Here is a 19,176-nt window from a genome sequence, read left to right on the forward strand (position 1 = left end):
TATATAGTTTTGTATTAAGCCTAAACCTTTTCTTTAGACTAAAAGGGGAATTGTAGTGAGGTAGTCCTTCTGTAGCACTGACTACGCCCATTGGGGGGTGGAGCGATGGGCGGAGAGGACCTGAGGAAGGAGGTCGGAGGGGGCCAGGAAGGGGCTCTCTTTCTGGCGTGACTCAGACAGGAGAGGATCGGGTTGAATTTCCTGGTGTTCATCTGTCTAGGTTGTAAGTTATTTCTCCCTGATTAAACATCTATTCGGCCTATTTGTTTATCCTGATCCTTATTTACCGCAATACTCACATACTCATTCTCCATCTACAATCCTCATTATTGGGGTGTGGCCGGATGCTGGCTGACAGGGACGTGTGGTCCCACATCCGGGAAGATGGCAGCCAGCTCACGCATGCAGCGGTTGAGTGGAAACCCCACGGCATTGAAGAAATCCCCTTCCACGCGCTCTGCTAGGGCACCGCCTCGCGCCTGAAGCCCGTAGGTGCCAGCCTTGTCCCTGGGTGCAAGGCAAGGACGAGGTCACACCAGGTGCCATGCTCAGCCACACCCACGCCCGCCGGGGACAGCTCTTCCTTTTCAGGCCTCACTTCCAGGTTTCCTGGCCCCACCCACCCCACCCCGCACCCACTCACAGAGGCTCCCCGCTCTCCACGTATTCGCAGAGCCGTGGCTCCGATAGCCGCGAGAATGTCACACGGGTCTCTTCATGGAACAGTGACAATTCCACTTCTGCTTCTGGGTCCCCTTCCACCTCTGGGGCCTCTGGGCATGTGGAGCTCGGCTCCTGAAGCTGCCTCTGCCACAGTGGCCTCAAGATGGCCACACCGGTGATGACACTGTGCTGCTGGCCACTCAGCCTGGGCGGGGCCAGGGAAGGCGGGACAGGCGTGGTTGGCAAGGGGCAGGGCTGGGGTGGGCAGAGGCTGGAGCTCCATGCAGAGGCCCCGCCCACTCTGCCGTGGGTGTGTCTGCCCCGCCCCTTCAGGCCCCGCCCACCTGCGCAGCATCCTGTAGGCATCATCCTTGTCCTTTGGCTTCTCCAGGATGAAGCCATCCAAGGCCTGCAGTGGGCGAAGCCAGACGCCAAGGGGCCGGATCAGTGAGGGGCAGGGTGGGCAGGGCCGGAAGGAGCAGGGCCTCACTCACCACAATGGTGTCAGCTCCAATAATGACATCAGGAGGGTGCAGGTCCTGCAGAGCAGAGGGCGGGGGGTGAGGCTTGTGGGCGGGGCCTCGAAAGGAAGGGGTGCGGCCTACCACCTGACCAGAAGGGATGGGGCTGTCCTCACCCTGTGCAGCCTCAGCCGCGACGCCACCTCCAGAGCCTTCAGCTTTGCTGTCTCCCGGGCATATTCGGGCGTAGCCGGAAATCTCGCCTTCTCCAGGGACTCCTGGAAGTGGGAGGGTATGACCTCCTGTCAGTCACAGCAGGCCCCACCCCTGGAAGTCACAGCTGACAATCCCAGAGCAGGCCCTGCCCCTGGAAGTCACCATGGAGGACAGGATGCCCCGCCTCCTGGGGGAGCTGCTCCCCAGCACCACCCTCTTCCCCTGCAGCAGCCTGGTGAGTGGAACCAGCTCCATGTTGAAAGGATCGCACATTTCCGGTCTGGGGGTTCACTTCCGTTCTGGGAGGGACCAGAAATTGTCCACTTCCGGCTTGAGACAACCAATTCCGGTTCCTCCGAGATGATGGGACTTATTTCCTGCCCCTGGGTGCGCAAAAAGACGGCGGGGTTCAAGATGGTCATGGGCTACAGTGTAGGTAAAAGGAAACAGGAAATCCTGCCTGCTCCTGTCTATGTCAGAGCCTTAGCCTCAGGGACCGCAAGTCCTGCCTCCAGCACACACAGGAAGTGATTCAATGAATGAATGATTGTACAATGAATTAATGAGTTAATGACTGAATGGATGAGTAAATGAATGAATGTATGAATGAATGAATGAGCTAATGAATGAATGACTGAAATGACTGAATTACTTCATGAATGACTGACCTTTGACTGAATGAGTGAATGAATGACTGAATGAACTAATTAATGACTGAATCAATGAATGAATGACTACATGAATGAATGATTGAATGAATGACTGAATGAATGAGTGAATGACTGAGTAAATGAATTAATGACTGAATAAATGAATGAATGACTAAATGAATGAGTGATTGAATGAATGAGTGGCTGAGTGAATGACTGAATGAATGAGTGAATGAATGATTGAATGACAGGTGTTTGATTGACAGCTGTGTGCCCTACAGGCCACGCCTGTAACTCCTCTGACATCACAGCTCCCGTGACACCGCCCATCCCCTGGGAACCTCTCAGAAGTCATTAATTCCTGGTCAATGCTCCCATGCAGAAGTCCCGCCCCGATTTACCATGTTGCCGGAAGTCCCACCCCGGTTTCCCCGGCAACAGGAACCCTGCTGCCAACCGTGGCATAAACAGGAAACAGCGAAAACCAGAGGGGTGCACGGACCTAGGGTTGCGATCTCTGTTTCTGCCCTGTTCGCCGCACCCGGAAGTCCCACCTACCGCCTCGATGAGTGACAGGGGATATGCTCTGTGCTGCCTCTTTTGCGGTCAGAATCAGCCGTTTCTGACCTGTTCACTTGGACCTGTTAGTCCCGTCCCTTAAGGCGTTTCCTATCCGGCCCGCAATGTCCGATGCGATCAATTCCAGTCCTGGGCCGAAAGTGGATCCAATTTAATCGCTGTCCATTGGGCAGGGAATCGCATGTTGCACCATCCGTAAGCGGAAGTAATGTGCCGGAAGCGGAACTCAGGCCGCAGCACACTCCGTCCTGTTTACTTCATGGGTGGAACTCAAGTTGTGCATCTCTTCGTTGCAACCTTTCCTGGGGACCATTTTGTGTGAAGCTCAAGTCAGTGACTGGAAGCCTGACGTCCTTGGTTCACAAGCGGAAATCGTGTGTCAGTTTGGCCGGGTGGAACTAGAAGCATGTTTTCCATGTGTGTCTTCCGGGGACACTGACAGCCACGAACCGGAAGCTTTAGTTCGTGACCGGAAGGCGGAAGTCCTGAGATCTCAGCCGCTTGTGAGATCGCAGCCGCTTGTGCAGGGGACAGTCCAGGAACCGTGTGTTTGAGAAGGAGTTCCTGGGGACAGAGTTGTGAGAGGTGCTCAATGTCTGTAACTCTGTGTGTTCCGGTCACTCTAGGAGGTCTCTCTCCCCGGCAGAGCCTCAGTAATGACGGATAAACATCAGGCAGGCTGGCACACTGGTTGCTCCAGCGGGATAGAGGGGTCCAGTATTTTCAAAGCAGGTCCAAGAAATTTTCTGGAGGTGGAGGTGTTTATTTGACCCGCTCTCGGTCCCAGTGCTCAACCAGACCAGTGGAGCAGTGGGCGCAGTAGGACACAGGGTGGGGAAAGTGCGGGATCTGGGTGGGGTGCTTTGTAGATCAGAGTACTAGAACTTTACTCTCTAGAGATAAGATATAGGGCGTGAAAGACAAAAAAGTAAAGTTAGAGAAACGCCCCACTTTAAATGAAGGACATACTAACCTGGAAAGTTAACCCCTAGCAATATCTGTTCCTTGGAATCTGCTAACTTCCCCTCACAAGGCCCTGAGAAAACAAGATTCCAAGAATTTACACTGCCCCTCCTTTCTTGTGAGTCAGCAGGTGGTGAATGGGGTCTTTAAGAAACAAATAGATAACTGCACCTCCGGTTTGCCCAGACAAGATTAATTAGCACACCCTGAGGCCCTAAGGTCTGTTGACCCTAATAGGGAGACCAGCCTCAAAGGGTCATGTACTCAATGGACAGAGGGTCCCACCCCCTCCCTAAGCTTGGGGTATTTGCCTTTAAAAACACCTGTGCCGTGTGGCGGGGGTGGAGGGAGGAGATGGCTTCTTCTCACTAGTCTACCTGCTGGAGGGGCCCCTTTGCACAAATGTTTCGTGTTCATTAAAGCCTCTTGCATGTTGAAGCAACTGGACTGGACATTGAGTTCTTGGGGATACCGATGGAAACTGGGAGACTCCTCATTCTGAGGATCTTACAAAGCTTGAATTCTTGAATAATGCAGATTGTTTAAAACTGCTCACTGAGTAAGATGTGCTGGCTAACAGTAGTGGTCATACACAAAAATCTTCCTAGCTCCATTCCTCTCTAAATTTTCAACTTTCCACGAAGAATACTCTTTTTATAATTTTGTGTTTGTTAAGTGGTTTTTCTGAGGTTCAGGAATAAAACTCCTACAGTTATAGAGCAATGATCAAGCTTTCTGATGAGAGAAAGAAAATTATCATATTTGATCTGGTACCTGCTTTTAAAGCCAGTTTCAAGCGTTAATTTGGATAAAGCCTCCTTAATGGTTCTATTCATCCTTTCTACCTGTCCTGAACTCTAGGGTCTGTAAGCACAATGTAATTTCCAATTTATCCCCAGCAACCTGGCCACCAGCTGACTTACCTGGGAGACGAAGGCAGGCCCATTGTCTGATCCTATTACCTGTGGCATCCCATATCTGGGAAAGATTTCTTCCAATAGTTTCTTGGTGACCATTTTTGCAGTCTCATGTTTGGTAGGAAACACTTTTACCCATCCTGAAAAGGTGTCTATAAAAACCAGTAAATATTTATAACCATACATTTCAGGTTTGACTTCAGTAAAGTCTATTTCCCAATGGACACCAGGCCTATGGCCACGAAGCCGGGTTCCAGGATCCAGTTTGGTTTTTCCTTGGTTGATCTGGGCACAGGCCAGACAGTTAGCAGTTACTTGTTCCAGTAATAAATTCCGATTGGGAAGGTAAGTTCCAATTTCTTGTTTATCTAGCAAAGTTTTCATCTTTTTGGCACTCAAATGAGTCAGCTTATGGAGGTGGTCTATTAACATTTTTGCCATTTTTATAGGCAGTATAGTCTTTCCTTGGTAGACCCAGCATTGCCGATTGGGGTCATAATCTGCACCTAGTTTCTGAACAATGTCCAAATCCGTTTCATCATAGTCCCAATCTGGAGTCTTAGCTGTTTTCTTTTCAGTCAATATGCTAATAGTCAATAGTTGGGGGCTTAAGGCTGCTTGTTTGGCTGCTTCATCAGCCAGGCGATTTCCTTTTGCCTCCAGGCTTTCCCCCTTTTGATGTCCAGGGCAATGCATTATGCTCAATTTTTTAGGAAGGAACAGGGCCTTTAATAATGTCAAGATTTTATTTTTATTTTTGATTTCTTTGCCTTCTGATGTTAAAAGGCCCCTTCTCCGATAAATTTCTCCATGGACATGGGCAGTGGCAAAGGCATACCGGCTATCAGTGTACATATTAAGCTTCTTACCTGCTGCTATCTGGAGAGCCTGAGTCAGAGCAAAGGGTTCAGCTCGCTGAGCAGAGGTGCCTCCGGGGAGTGCAGTGACCCATATGACCTCTGAGGCATTCGTCACTGCAGCCCCTGCCCGTCTCTCACCATTTAGCAAGTAGCTGCTGCTGTCTGTGAACCAGGTGTAGTCTGTATCTTTCAAGGGCTGATCGGTCAGATCAGGACATATTCCATGCATCTCTGCAAGGATCTGCTGACAGTCATGGGAGGCTGGTTCCTCCAGCAGTGGTAACAAGGTGGCTGGGTTCAGGGTTATTATTAGGGGTGGCTGTTGTATGGCCAGCCCATGCCCCCTGTTTCTGCCCAGGCCAGGGGGTGTTGTTTTAACCATAAGTCCATTCCTTCCTGCTGTTCAGGAGGCTTTTTTAAAAAGTCTATATTTATTTTCCAATTGTAAAGTTAATATTTGAAGTGGAGCCCCTTGTGGGCCAGAGACTTTAGCTCCTGATCCTTCAAAATGGATCTGGGCTTTTAATTTAGTCAGTAGATCTCGACCCAGTAATGGATATGGACAGTCCGGTACATGCAAAAAGGAATGTGAGACTTTACCTGATGCGAGATGAACTTTTCTCTCCGTGGTCCATCGGTATTGTTTTTCTCCGGTGGCTCCTTGTACCCAAGCTGTTTTGGTACTCAATGGCCCGTGCGTTTCGGTGAGAACTAAATGTTGGGCTCCAGTGTCCACCAGGAAGGTGACTAGCTGCCCCTCCCCCCCGACTTTTAAGGTTAGCCTGGGCTGGGGGAGGGGGCTCCTGGCCCCAACTGCCCTAGTCTTAATCTAGGGCTAGAAGCTGAGTTGGTCTTTGGGGTCCGTCCCCATGCCTCTGATTTTTAGGTCTCTTAGGGCAATCTTTGACCCAATGGCCTTTTTCTTTGCAGTAGGCACACTGGTCTCGATCTACCCTGGGCCTCCTTCCTTTTTCCTTTCTTTCCTGACTTCCTGCACTATGATTATTCTGAGCTACAGTGGCCAGAATTTTGCTTAATTCTCTCCGGTTCCTATGATCCCTCTCTCTCTTCTCTCTCTCTCTCTCTCTCTCTCTCTCTCTCTCTCTCTTCTCTCTCTCTCTCCTCCTTTAGCTCCTTCTTAAACTTGTCCTCTCTTTCCTCCTGCAACTTTCTAAGTCTTTTTTTTTTTTTTTTTTTTAATCTCAGGTGTTTCTCTCTTTTTAAAGATCTTTTTTGCTTCCTTTACGAGATCCTGCAGGCTATAATCTTATAAATTATCTAATCTCTGCAACTTAGTCCTAATATCTGGAGCCGACTGCCAAATGAAAGCCATAGAAACATTGCCCCTTTGCTCATTACTATCAGGATCAAAGGGTGTATACATACGGTAGGCTTCCTTTAGCCTCTCCAAAAATGCAGTCGGAGTTTCCTCCGGTCCCTGGGTTATCTGTCTTACCTGAGCCAAATTCCTGGGACAGCGTCCCAGGCCCGCGGAAACCCGCTGTGAGTAACTGGCGATAAAGACGTAGGTGTTAAAGTCCCAGCAGGGACGATTTAGGGGAAAAATTTCCTCAATTTTATTTGGCAACTTAGTGGGCTTTTTTATCATCCTCTAAGACGGTTTCTCCCAGGAAGATGCGTTGTCCCCCCCCCCCCCCCCAAGGTTAGGAGGACCTGCAAAAGCCATATTCAAGTAGGTTAGAGAGCTACAGGGTTTTTGGAGAAGGAGGGGTTGTTAGATTTTTCAATTATAAAGGTTGGACGCCAAGAAAGACCAGTATTGAAATTGAAATTGGCCTCCTAATCCAGCAGCCTGGGCAGGGGAAAGGCTCAGCAGGTTCCTTCGGTGGCTGGCTCCCTTTGATCTCAGAGTCAGCTGGCTACCGGGGAGTCCGACACAGTTTTTTTTCCTTTAACCAACTGATTGTGAGCTCGACTCTGTACATCATCAATGATCTAAAATAACCTTAAGGGGGTGGTTAAAGATTGTTTCATATTTTCTTCGAAATAAAGAATCAGACAGATAAACAGAACAGACAAAACACATAGACAGCCGGCACAAAGACACGCTGCGCGTTTCGGCCGTAAAACCGAAACCAGATACTGAGTTGGAGGCACAGAGGGTCTTAAGCCCCCTGGGCCCCCCAAAACCACGAATTCCTGGGACACGTTGTGGGCCCCGAAAAATCGGGCACCCCAGATCCCTGAGACGTCTCCCAGGGTGGCGGGTGGAAGTCCGAGCTCGTCAGCTCCTTCTCAAGCCGCCTACAGACTCGACTAGCCTAGCCGATTACCGATCGCTGTGCAACAAGCAACAAGTAAAAGACATATGAACAAGACAACAAAGAACAGAAATTAAGCGCTGGCCAGCTTACCTCCCGGTGGGTGTCAGTGTCAGTCTCTAGGGGGAAGGGTCTCCAATCTCGGTGGAACCTCCAATGAAAGACCCCCAGAGACCCCAAGAGTTTGGAGCCTGTCAGGGGGAAGGCCCTTGACCCCAAGAGACGAGACCAGACCACTGGATGCAAGTGCAAGTGGTTGTTTATTGTTTACACAGGTACCTGTGGACGCTTCAGTCTTTCGGGGGGACTGAGCGTGCTGAGCTTAAAACTCAGGCAGTTTATATAGGGTTGGGGTGGCAAGAAGCAGGCTTACAGAAGCAGAAGCATGGTTACAGGGATTTCATTGTTTCATCTAAATGTAGCAGTTGTAGTTAACCAAGGACAGTTGGTTATTCGGGTTGGGCACAAAGAATACAAAGAATTCAGTTATGACTATCTCAGCATACTGGACACTGTCCTGCTGACCTTGCTTTGGTCCAAGCTGCAGACCACAGATATCTGGTTGGCGTTGGATGAGAGCAGCACCTGGTTCCCTCCTGTACTTTTCTCATAGTTTGACCTTGGCAAATTAGCAAGAGCAATTTAAACAGGCAATAAGCATAGTGGGGGTCTTTCAAAAATATGAAGGAAAATACAATCTCACCTGTAGTAGTGATGTTCCTGTATATGTCCAGCATCACATCTGTGTAGACACATTTCTGAGAAGGATTTATCAAAGCCCATTCTTCCTGAGTGAAGTGGATATACACATCATCATAGGTCACTGCATCTACCAATAAAGCATACATGTGTGACTCACTGTAAATACAAACTTCTTTGACAATATACTTATATAAATCTGGAGCCTCGGACACTTATTTCATGACATAATCATTATAATGCATTCACCTAATCCATTTAGAAGAAAACTGAATATGAACATACTATGTGCCTTCAGGCACCCCATTGCTGCACTTCCTCCCTTACTTCTGGGTGGTTAACCTGTCTACTCCCAAATCATTGCTATTTAGATAGGAGATATTCATCATCAAGGCACAGGTGTCCTGTAGCAGGAAAGATAATGTCTTAAGGACAATGGGAGTTATTGGAACACTTTGAACTCATGACAAGTTGGAATGGATTCCCATTTAGGAGTTGAGAAACTTCAGACTGGCAGAATATATTCCAGGGCTGCCAAAGCCATACAGAAGCCTTGTATGCAAACAGATGATGAGATCTACCTTTAACTGCTTGGTGGCAGTGCACATGTTTAATCCTAGGACACAGGAGGCTGCCTGATTTTGCTTAGGTTGAGGCCAGCCAAATCCACAGAATGAGTTTAAGTCCTGCACAGAAAAACCCTGTTTTGAAAACAAAAAACAAAACAGAACAAAGTCACATAAAGGAACAGATCAACCTTCTGGTGGTAGCCTACATGTATAAATGGTATTGAAGGAGGAAGCTTTCTCTCTTTGGCTACTTACCCTACCTCTTGGTACCAAGTTTCTTCCTTCACTACAACTAGAGCCTACTTTTTTGGAATTTTGATGTATAATGACCTGCTGACACATCCATCATGATAAACTAAAAAACTGCTGTACTCTTCAGATTCCCATTGCTAGGCAACCATTGTTGTACTAAATATATCACAGCTTGTGAGACATCGTAATAAATTCACTTTCTAAATATATGGAGAGATTCATCCTACATTCCTTTTCATGCAGAAAACCTTCATTACTGCAGGTGGTTTTTGTTAGGTTTTATTTTTTTATATGCTTACAGAAGATGTATTCCTCTGTAAATATTCAATTTTCCATGAAGAATATTTTCTCATTATGATGCCTTTGCCATGTGTTTGCTCTGAATTTCAGGGATAAAATTCTACATTCATGGAGCCATCATCTGACATTCTGCCATGAGAAAGATCATTTATCTTTTTTTGAGATGTGGTCTCTGCTTTTCTTTCCTGATTATCTGTAGTTCCTGTGACAAACAGGTAAAAAAGCAAATTTAGTTCAACAAAACTCAGTGTTTAACCAAATAACAAATAACACATTTTGCATTCCTAAATCTCTTTATGGTAGTTAACGAATATTTGGAGCTCCCTTCCAACTTTTTCACCAAGAATCACTCAATCCATTTCAGTAATTATATTTAGCTAGCAACACTGTGTCTAGGAGGAAGAAAGGTAAATGCCTGTGTACTACAGAATGATAGCACAGTTCAGCTATAGGACACTTGCTATAGAAATGCACATCACTGCTGATGTAGAAAAGTCTTAGTGCTAGAAGGCAATCAGTAACCATTGCAATTTGTCCTTAAGCAATCTGCAACCACCTGGGAGGTGCTTTTATCACTCAGGCCTTAATAGCTAATCAGGCCCCTTTGTGATGTGCCTGTCAAAAGAAGTGCAGGGCTGTTCTGGTCTGGATTTGAAGAGAACCTACAGCCAGTGGTTTTGAGTGATGTGCTTTGAGGAAGGGGAAACTGGAAAACCACAGCATGGTGATTGAGGGGCTGCCGTCCTCAGATCGGTGGTGGGAGATAGGTGATGGATCCAGTGTGGTGGATATTCCCTGGATCTGGCTGGGAAGCTGCAAGGAGACAACCTGTCCCCTGAATTCTCATGTAGTTCTTGAAATTCCCAGAAGCTAGAGGCAGTCTACCAAATAACTATTCTGTGGGCTGTATCTGCTTTGAGTACTGTGAGCAGGGAGGTGTCTATGGAAACCTTTTTTAAGTCAACTTCTACATACTTCAGGTGCAACCACTGAAAGCAAGGCAACAAACTTCCAGAGGCCTTTTAGTTAAGTACCTTTTATAAGTTCAGCTGTTTGCATTTTAATTTTATGTGTAAGATCCATGTATTGTTAATTTTCTGAAATAACTCTGTTTGGGTGCCTGAGTGGCTGATTCTCCATATGAGGAGGGAAGGTGATTGTAACAGCCAGAAAGAAGGTCCGATGGGTCTTCATGAAACTACCCATCCTGATGCCTGCGGGTCTGAGTAGCTATATGTGGCCTTTTATCCTAACCACTAATTATAGTTTGAATTAAGAGGCTATAAATTTACACTTTTATCCAAAGGACAAGAATTTCACCTTCATCTCAGGCACTGTATTCTGGTTCCATTCTTATTGTTATAAACAATGCTAATAATTTTGGAGAAAGGTTCAATTGTTCTCAGCAGGTCTGCCGACTGTAACAGCTGTCTTGGGGATGTACCCAGGTGTGTAGCAGAGAGGAAAGGAGATTCTGGTATCATGGCTGACAGTGCTGCCTTCACCTCTGAAGCTACAGTTTCTACCATAGCCCTCTCCCAATCGGTAAATACTGCAAGAACAGTGGATCAACTATCAGGTGATTTGGCTTAAGCCTTAGCTACCCAAAGCACACGTTATTATCTAGTACAAATTGGCATTTTTAAACTAAATTTACAAATTAATCTCCTATAGGAACACTTGAATTTTTGTGAGAAACTCATATGGCTTCTTCTTCTGTCTTTCACACATAGCTGTGTTAATTCATCATTTTTCTCCAGAAATCCTGGAGTGATGAGTTTTTCAGTTATACACATGCTTTAGCAATGCAGATCATTAACATCTATGAAACATGAATTTCACTTGCCAATGAAGAAGGCCTTTTACAAGGACTTCAACTTGTGAGCAGATCACTGGGGGTTTGTAGCCCTTGCATTTGGTCTACTTTGCCACAGCACTAAACAGGCCCAAGCCAACTTTCTAACAAGACAGATACTGTCCTTGGCTCGAGGTAAAATGCCTCTGCCCACATGAGGCTAACAAACTATTCACCAGGGACAGTAAGGCAGAGGGGGCCTGGGTGCCCTCTCCAATGACGGGTAAGTAATTATGCTGACGTCTTCTTCCAAATAAGGCAGGTGTTAGTTTATATTAAAAGAAAGGGAGAACTGTAATACCCAAAGCAACTTGAGCAAGCTTGAACCTGTTGGAGGGAACTCATTGCACCATGGCTTTTGTTGGTACTCTTCCCGTATTGATAACAAACCTCGAGATAACACACTCCTTGACAACACACAACTTGTGACAACACATACCTCATGACAATACATACCTCATAAAAACACACACCTCATAGTGCGGAGTTAAGCCTAAATTTCCTGCAATTTTCCACTGTGCTTTAAGTCAGTAATTAAGCCCATTATTGCCCCTCAATGAATGGCATTCAGTATTTGGAATTCTGACATTGCATTGAACGAATGACCCCCTGTCTTGTCTTTATTTCAAACTCTAGGCCTTCGCCTGATTCGTGGAAGAGATGGTAGCAAGGGAGCTACTATATATATATATATATATATATATATATATATATTCTTTTCATTCTCTTACCTTTAGGACAGCTTGATCACATGGTTTCTCATGGTTGTTTTGATTTGAATTTGGCTGATGACTAAGGATTTTGCGCAATGTCTTATGTTTCTTTCATTCATTTCGGATTCCTCAATTGAAAATTCTCTATTAATTCCTGTACCCCACTTTCTCATATGGTTATTTAGAATTATTTAGAGTTGGTGGTGTGTCATGTTATCAGCCCAACAGAGTACATTAGATAAGATTCTCTGCTCATGAGTTCATAAAATTATTCCATTTGTAAAATTGGTGTTGCCTGTGTTCCTCATGGGTCACTTCTGTTGCAAGATCTCAGAAACTAATGGTGCGAAACAATGTAGTTTTTTAAATCGGTTAAACATTTGATCCTTCAAAATCTATTATTATGAAATCAGAAATCAGTGGATATCCCAATGTCCCTCATTTGCTGGGCACTGGTTCTGGTATCAATCTCCTCCTGTGTCAATCGCACAGCAGCCAAACCCACAATGGATGACACCATCATTAAATACGTAATCAAAAAAGTATCTGATTGGATAGTCCTTCATACTTAACTTCCATAAGATGGAGCCAGAGTCCAGTGATTGTCAAAGAAGTAATACTTAGATAATTAAATGAATAAAAATCATTTAATCATAGATTTGAGCAAAAATTGAATGAATAATGAGATAATTACTCAAATTCACACCTAGAGAGCTAAAAAATGCTATCGCCATTCACTAAAATAAATACATAACTAAATAATGAAATAACCAAAAGGGACAATTACCACCAAAAAGGTGGATCCAGACTCCACTCTTCCTGGAGAAGAAAAAGGCAGATTTGAATTATGAAATAATCAGATAGTTATATCGTCTGTCACACCTGAGTCACACAAGGTGGCACCAAACTTCAGGGTTTCCAGATTATATGAGGAAACTATTTAATAATTAAATATTTAAAGGTGTAAGTCATTGAACTTTATTGTCTCATCAATTCCTGGCAGGCGTGCCGGACATGATAAAGTATGGTGTCTTCATTGATTTTTAAAATTCCATAAGTTAATAAAGAGATAATTGTACTGTCTTCCCTGATGAACTCTGTTGGCCTGATATCATCACCAGCTCCTGAATCTCTGTTCTGGTGCGGCAGGACCTGAGATGATGGGCTCACACCTGGCACAGCAGCATCCCTAGTACTCTGGGTCATGCATAGGTCATCCAGAAACTGCTGTGTCCATGTCTACAACCTTCCTATCCTTGTACCTGATAGAAATTTGCACCCTAAACAGAATCAATGATGTCATTGTCCATCGATTAAATAAATTAAATAATTAAATAAGCCAGTAATAGATAACTGTCACCATAAAGAGGTGATGAGCCTTTAACTGGAAGGAAAGACTGGCCAGACTCCCGTCATGAAAGATGTCATCTTCATCAATTCAAACAATCAGTCATAAAATATGATGCTATTGCATTATAACTCCCAAAGAGGGAGCTTTACAGGACTCTTCATGGAATAGGGGATTTTTGGTTTACATAAATATACAAATCTTTACATTATCTTGGGTATTAACAGGATTTGTCAATTTAAATACATTAATTATGTAATTAGATGATCTGCCCCACTTGACCCCACTAGGTGGCAACAATCTCCAGGTGTCATGGATGATATAATCATTGTTTTATATAACTAAACCATCAAACAATGAGTTGATGTAACATCATTAACGTTCCTAAGGTGGCTCCAAACCATACCGGGAACAACGCTGCCTCAAAAGAGATGGACTGCAATCCAATCATCCCTAAGTCTACTCTAACAAATGGATTATCACTTTCCTAAAGGAAGTTGACAATGGAAAACGCACCTTTTGATGAATAATTGTGAGACTTATTATCATTTAAACCATTATATTACTTCTTAGGAGAGAGAGAGACCACTCATAAACAGAAGTCTTTGAACTATTTCTCCACGGACTATGTTCTCTCATATTAGGTAATCTTGAATTGGGTAACCAGTAAAAGCTGTCGGCAAACTTCCAGTGATATGGCTATGACTTACTGAGGCGAATTACATGCTGTCATTAAAATTTTTAGGGGATAGTGTTGTTGGGAGATTGTAGTATGCCATGATAACACTTTATCGAAACTGCTCTCTGGTCCTTGGCCCATGATACCAGGATATAGAATGCAATCAGGGTTTCCAGGAAATATTTATGATGCAACATTCTGTCACATTCTAGAGCACCTTCTACATGCTAAAAATAGCATACCCACCCATCGACTAACCTTAACCTCACTGATTACTGATTTTCTCACAAAAACAAAAACAAAGCAGGGCCCTGTTTTTTTTTTTTTTTTTTTTTTAATTACACATATTTACGAGTCTCTTAAGCTACAACATGCCTATAGTAATATAAGCATAAAAACGAAAGCATCATTATGCCATTCAAGTACATTGATGAGTATTTCCACCTATTTTTATGCTTCAATTTTCTCATTTCCAGAATGGAAACAATACAACGGATTGCCTCTACCATAATCCTCTTCTCTTTATTGAAAATAAAATAAACTCCTCTTCATTCTCTGACCTTTAGAGGAGCTTGATCCCATGGTTTCTCAGAGTTGTTTAGATTTGCATTTGGCTGATGACTAAGGATTGTGAGCACTGTCTTATTATTCTTTCAGTCATTTTGGATTCCTCAATTGATAGTTCTCTATTTAGTCCTGTACCCTGCTTTCTAATATGGTTATTTAGAGTTATTTATTGTTGGTGGTGTGTCATGTTATCAGTATGACCTAGTTCATTAGATAAGATTCTCTGATCATGAGATTATCAAATGATTCAGTTTTTAAAATCAGTGTTAACAGTGTCCTTCATGGGTCACTTCTGTTGCAATCTCTCAGAAAATTAGGATGCGGAATATTACAGTTTTTTAAAATCGTTTATTCATTCGATCGTTAAAAAAATATTATTACATAATCAGTAATCACTAGATAACCCAGTGTCCCTCATTCTCTGGGCACTGCTTCTTGTTCCAATCTCCTGAATGTGTCAATCACACACCAGCCAAACCCACAATGCATGATACCATCATTATTTACGTAACAAAATAAGTAAAGAATTGCATAGTCCTGCATACTTAACTTTCATAAGATGGAGCCAAACTCCAGCGATGATCAAGGAAGTATTACTAAGATAATTAAATAATGCCACACGATTAACTCCCAGGGAGGATGGCCAGACTCCAGTCATGAAGTACAACATCTTCATCGATTTAAATGATTAATATATAAGGAAAAATATTTGAACAATAACATGGTGGTGCATACTTAAATCCCACATGGAGAAGTCAGACTCTTCTCCACCATGCCTGCCTTGGTGAAGTCTTTGTACTTCTCGGAGGGCACCATGGAATCTTCTGGACTCAATCATCCAGCATCCCTAGTACTCTGGGTGATGCAGAGATCATCAAGAATCTGCTCTATACATGTCCACGACGTTCCTAACCTTCTCCCGGACAGATATTTGCACACTAATCGTATTCAATGATGTCATTGTCTGCCATTTAAATGATTTAAATAATTAAATAAGTCAGAAATAGCTAACTGTCACAATAAAGAGGTGATGTAGCAGTTAAGTGGCAGAGGAGAATGGCCAGACTCCAGTCATAAAGGATGTCATCATTATCAATTGAAACAATTAATCGTAAAATGTGATGATATGGCATATTAACTCCACAAGAGGGAATTTTACATGACTCTTCACGGAATAGAGGATTACTGGTTTACATGACTATACAAATATGTACATTATCTTGGGTCTTAACACGAAAGGTCAATTCAAATACTTTAATTATGTAATTAGATGATCTGCCACACTTGACCCCACAAGGTGGCACCAAATTCCAGGTGTCACGGATGATATCATCATTGCTTTATATAACTAAATAATCAAATAATGAGCTGATGTGACACCATCCACTTCCCTAAGGTGGCTCCAAACCAGACTTGTGAACAATGATGTCATCATTAATTTAAATAATTTAATTACATAATTAAAATTTAGATGGTCTAAATTTTGGAGTCAAAGCGTTTTTTTTTTAATTATTATTTTACATGTCGATCCCAGTTCCCTCTCCCTCCCTCCCTCCCTCCCCCCAATCCCTCCCTCCCTCCTTCCCTCCCTTTTGCCCTCTCTACCCTCTCCCATGCACTCTAAACACCCTCCCCTCCCAACCCCCCACCACAATACAATATGTAGGGGAATGCAGTCCAGTTGGGGTTATGTAGATCTGACAGGTCCTGTGAAGGAGGGACTAGGGCTTCTCTCCTATCTCTAGAATAAGGCAGTTATCCCTCCATGGGGGATATGTTTGCAAAGTCCTTTTGTGCACCAGGGATACATCCTGGCTCCACTGTCTGAGGTCTCTTAGACTGCTCAGACCTTCTGGCTGAGACCCATATTCAGGGGGGGTCCGAGTCAGACCCCTGTTGGCTTCCCAGCTATCAGTCTAGTGGCCCTTAGCTCCTCCTTGTTCAGGTAAGCTGTCTCTATGTACTTCTACCGCATGGTCTTGTCCTCTCCATCTGCTTCTGGGTTCTAGTTTGACTCAGTGTTTATGTATGGGTGTTTGCTCCTGTTTTCAACAGGCATTAGTTGAGGACTCCATGGAGAAGTTAGTTGTTGATCTCACTCTCCGGGAAGGGCATTTATGATAGCCTTTCCACGGAAGCTGAGATTGTTAGTTGGGAGCAGTCTTGTAGTTCCCTCGACCTTTCTTTGTGTTCAACTTTATCTTCAAACCAATATTGGCTCCCTCTTTTATGTTCTCTCTCTCTGTCTCTGTCTCTCTCTCTCTTTCCTATTTTCCATTCCTAACCAGGCTCAATCCTCCTGGTCGCACATGCCTTCCTCTCCTCCCTCTCATTTTCTCCTACTTCTCTCTCCATTAGCTGTCCTCCCCCACTATACCTGAGGTCTGGGGGACTTGTCCCTTCCCAGTTCTGTGAGGGACTTTATATGAATCTCTTAGAATACAACTTGTATCCTAGTTCCTCTGGTGATGTGAATTATAGGCTGGTGATCATTTGATCTAGGTCTAAAATCCATATATGAGTGAGTACATACTGTGTTCCTCTTTTTGTGACTGGGTTACCTCATTCAGGATGGTTTCTTCAAGTGCCATCCACTTGCCTGTGAATTTCAAGATACCATTATTTTTTTCTGCAGAGTAGTATTCCATTGTGTAGATGTGCCACATCTTCATTAACCACTCTTCAATTGAAGGGCATCTAGGTTGCTTCCAGGTTCTTGCTATTACAAATAGTGCTGCTATGAACATAGTTGAAAAGATGTCTTTGTTGCATTGATGTGAATCCTTTGGGTATATGCCTAAGAGGGGGATTGCCGGGTCCTGTGGTAAACTAATTCCCATTTTCCTGAGGAACCGCCATACTGATCTCCAAAGTGGCTGTATGAGTTTGCACTCCCACCAGCAGTGGAGGAGTGTTCCACTTTCTCCACATCCTCTCCAACATAAGTCATCACTGGTGTTTCTAATTTTAGCCATTCTGGCAGGGGTAAGATGGTATCTCAAAGTTGTTTTGATTTGCATTTCCCTGATAGCTAAGGATGTGGAGCATTTTCTTAAGTGTCTTTCAGCCTTTTTGATTTCCTCCATTGAGAATTCTTTCTTCAGTTCTGTACCCCATTTTTTAATAGGGTTATTTGGTGTTTTGTTGACTAGTTTCTTGAGTTCTTTGTATATTTTGGAGATCAGCCCTTTGTCGGATATAGGATTAGTGAAAATCTTTTCCCAGTCAGTGGGCTGCCGTTTGGTCTTGTTAACTGTGTCCTTTGCCTTACAGAAGCTTCTAAGTTTGAAGAGGTCCCATTTATTAATTGTTTCTTTCAGTGTCTGTGCCCCTGGAGTTATGTTCAAGAAGCGGTCTCCTATACCAATTTGTTCAAGGGTACCTCCTACTTTCTCTTCTAAGAGGTTCAATGTGGCTGGATTGATGTTGAGGTCTTTGATCCATTTGGACTTGAGTTTTGTGCATGGCGACAGACATGGGTCTATCTGAAGTCTTCTACACACCCTCATCCAATTGTGCCAGCACCATTTGTTGAAGATGCTGTCTTTGCCCCATTGTATAATTTTAGCTGTTTTGTCGAAAATCAAGTGTTCATAGGTGCGTGGATTAATATCAGGATTTTCAATTCGATTCCATTGGTCTACCTGTCTATTTTTATGCCAATACCAGGCTGTTTTCAGAACTATAGCTCTGTAGTAGAGCTTAAAGTCAGGAATGGTGATGCCTCCTGATGTTATTTTATTGTATAGGGTTGTTTTGGCTATCCTGGGTCTTTTGTTTTGCCATATAAAGTTGATTATTATCCTTTCAAGGTCGGTGAAGAATTGTGGTGGGAATTTAATGGGGATTGCATTGAATCTGTAGATTGCTTTTGGTAAGATTGCCATTTTTACTATGTTTATCCTACCTATCCAAGAGCATGGGAGGTCTTTACATTTTCTGGTATCTTCTTTAATTTCTTTCTTTAGAGTCACAAAGTTCTTATTATATAGATCTTTTACTTGTTTGGTAAGCGTTACACCAAGATACTTTATGTTGCTTGTGGCTATTGTAAAGGGTGATGTTTCTCTGATTTCTTTCTCTGCCTCTTTGTCGTCTGAAAAAAATAGGGCTACTGATTTTTTTGAGTTTATCTTGTATCCTGCTAGTTTGCTGAAGGTGTTTATCAGCTGTAGGAGTTCCCTGGTAGAGTTTATTGGGTCGCTTATGTAAACTATCATATCATCTGCAAATAGAGACAGTTTGACTTTTCCTTTCCAATTTGGATGCCCTTGATCTCCTTTTGTTGTCTTATAGCATTAGCTAGAACTTCTAGTACGATATTGAAGAGATATGGAGAGAGAGGACAGCCTTGTCTTGTTCCTGATTTTAGAGGAATTGGCTTAAGTTTCTCTCCATTCAGTTTGATGTTGGCAGTTGGTTTGCTGTATATTGCTCTTATTATGTTTAGGTATGTTCCTGTTATCCCTGACCTCTCTAATACCTTTATCAAGAAAGGGTGTTGAATTTTATCGAAGGCTTTTTCTGCATCTAGGGAGATAATCATATGGTTTTTCTTTTTCAGTTTGTTTATATGGTGGATCACGTTGATAGATTTTCGTAA

At 43.6% G+C, this 19,176-nt stretch overlaps 1 protein-coding gene across 1 annotated transcript; it reads right to left on the reverse strand.

Annotated features, from left to right (window-relative positions):
* Window positions 1–270: 270 nt before the first annotated feature.
* LOC127214648 (dTTP/UTP pyrophosphatase-like) lies at window positions 271–1,762 on the reverse strand. The gene is made up of 5 exons (XM_051174977.1): window positions 1,633–1,762; window positions 1,158–1,402; window positions 1,008–1,072; window positions 644–868; window positions 271–507 (listed from the first exon to the last, which is right to left on the reverse strand). Exons 1-5 carry the CDS (start codon window positions 1,760–1,762, stop codon window positions 327–329), a joined length of 846 nt encoding a protein of 281 aa, XP_051030934.1. The 3' UTR covers window positions 271–326.
* Window positions 1,763–19,176: the final 17,414 nt, after the last annotated feature.

Source organism: Phodopus roborovskii, unplaced genomic scaffold, assembly GCF_943737965.1.
Source record: "Phodopus roborovskii unplaced genomic scaffold, PHOROB, whole genome shotgun sequence".
Classification (NCBI taxonomy): Eukaryota; Metazoa; Chordata; class Mammalia; order Rodentia; family Cricetidae; genus Phodopus; species Phodopus roborovskii.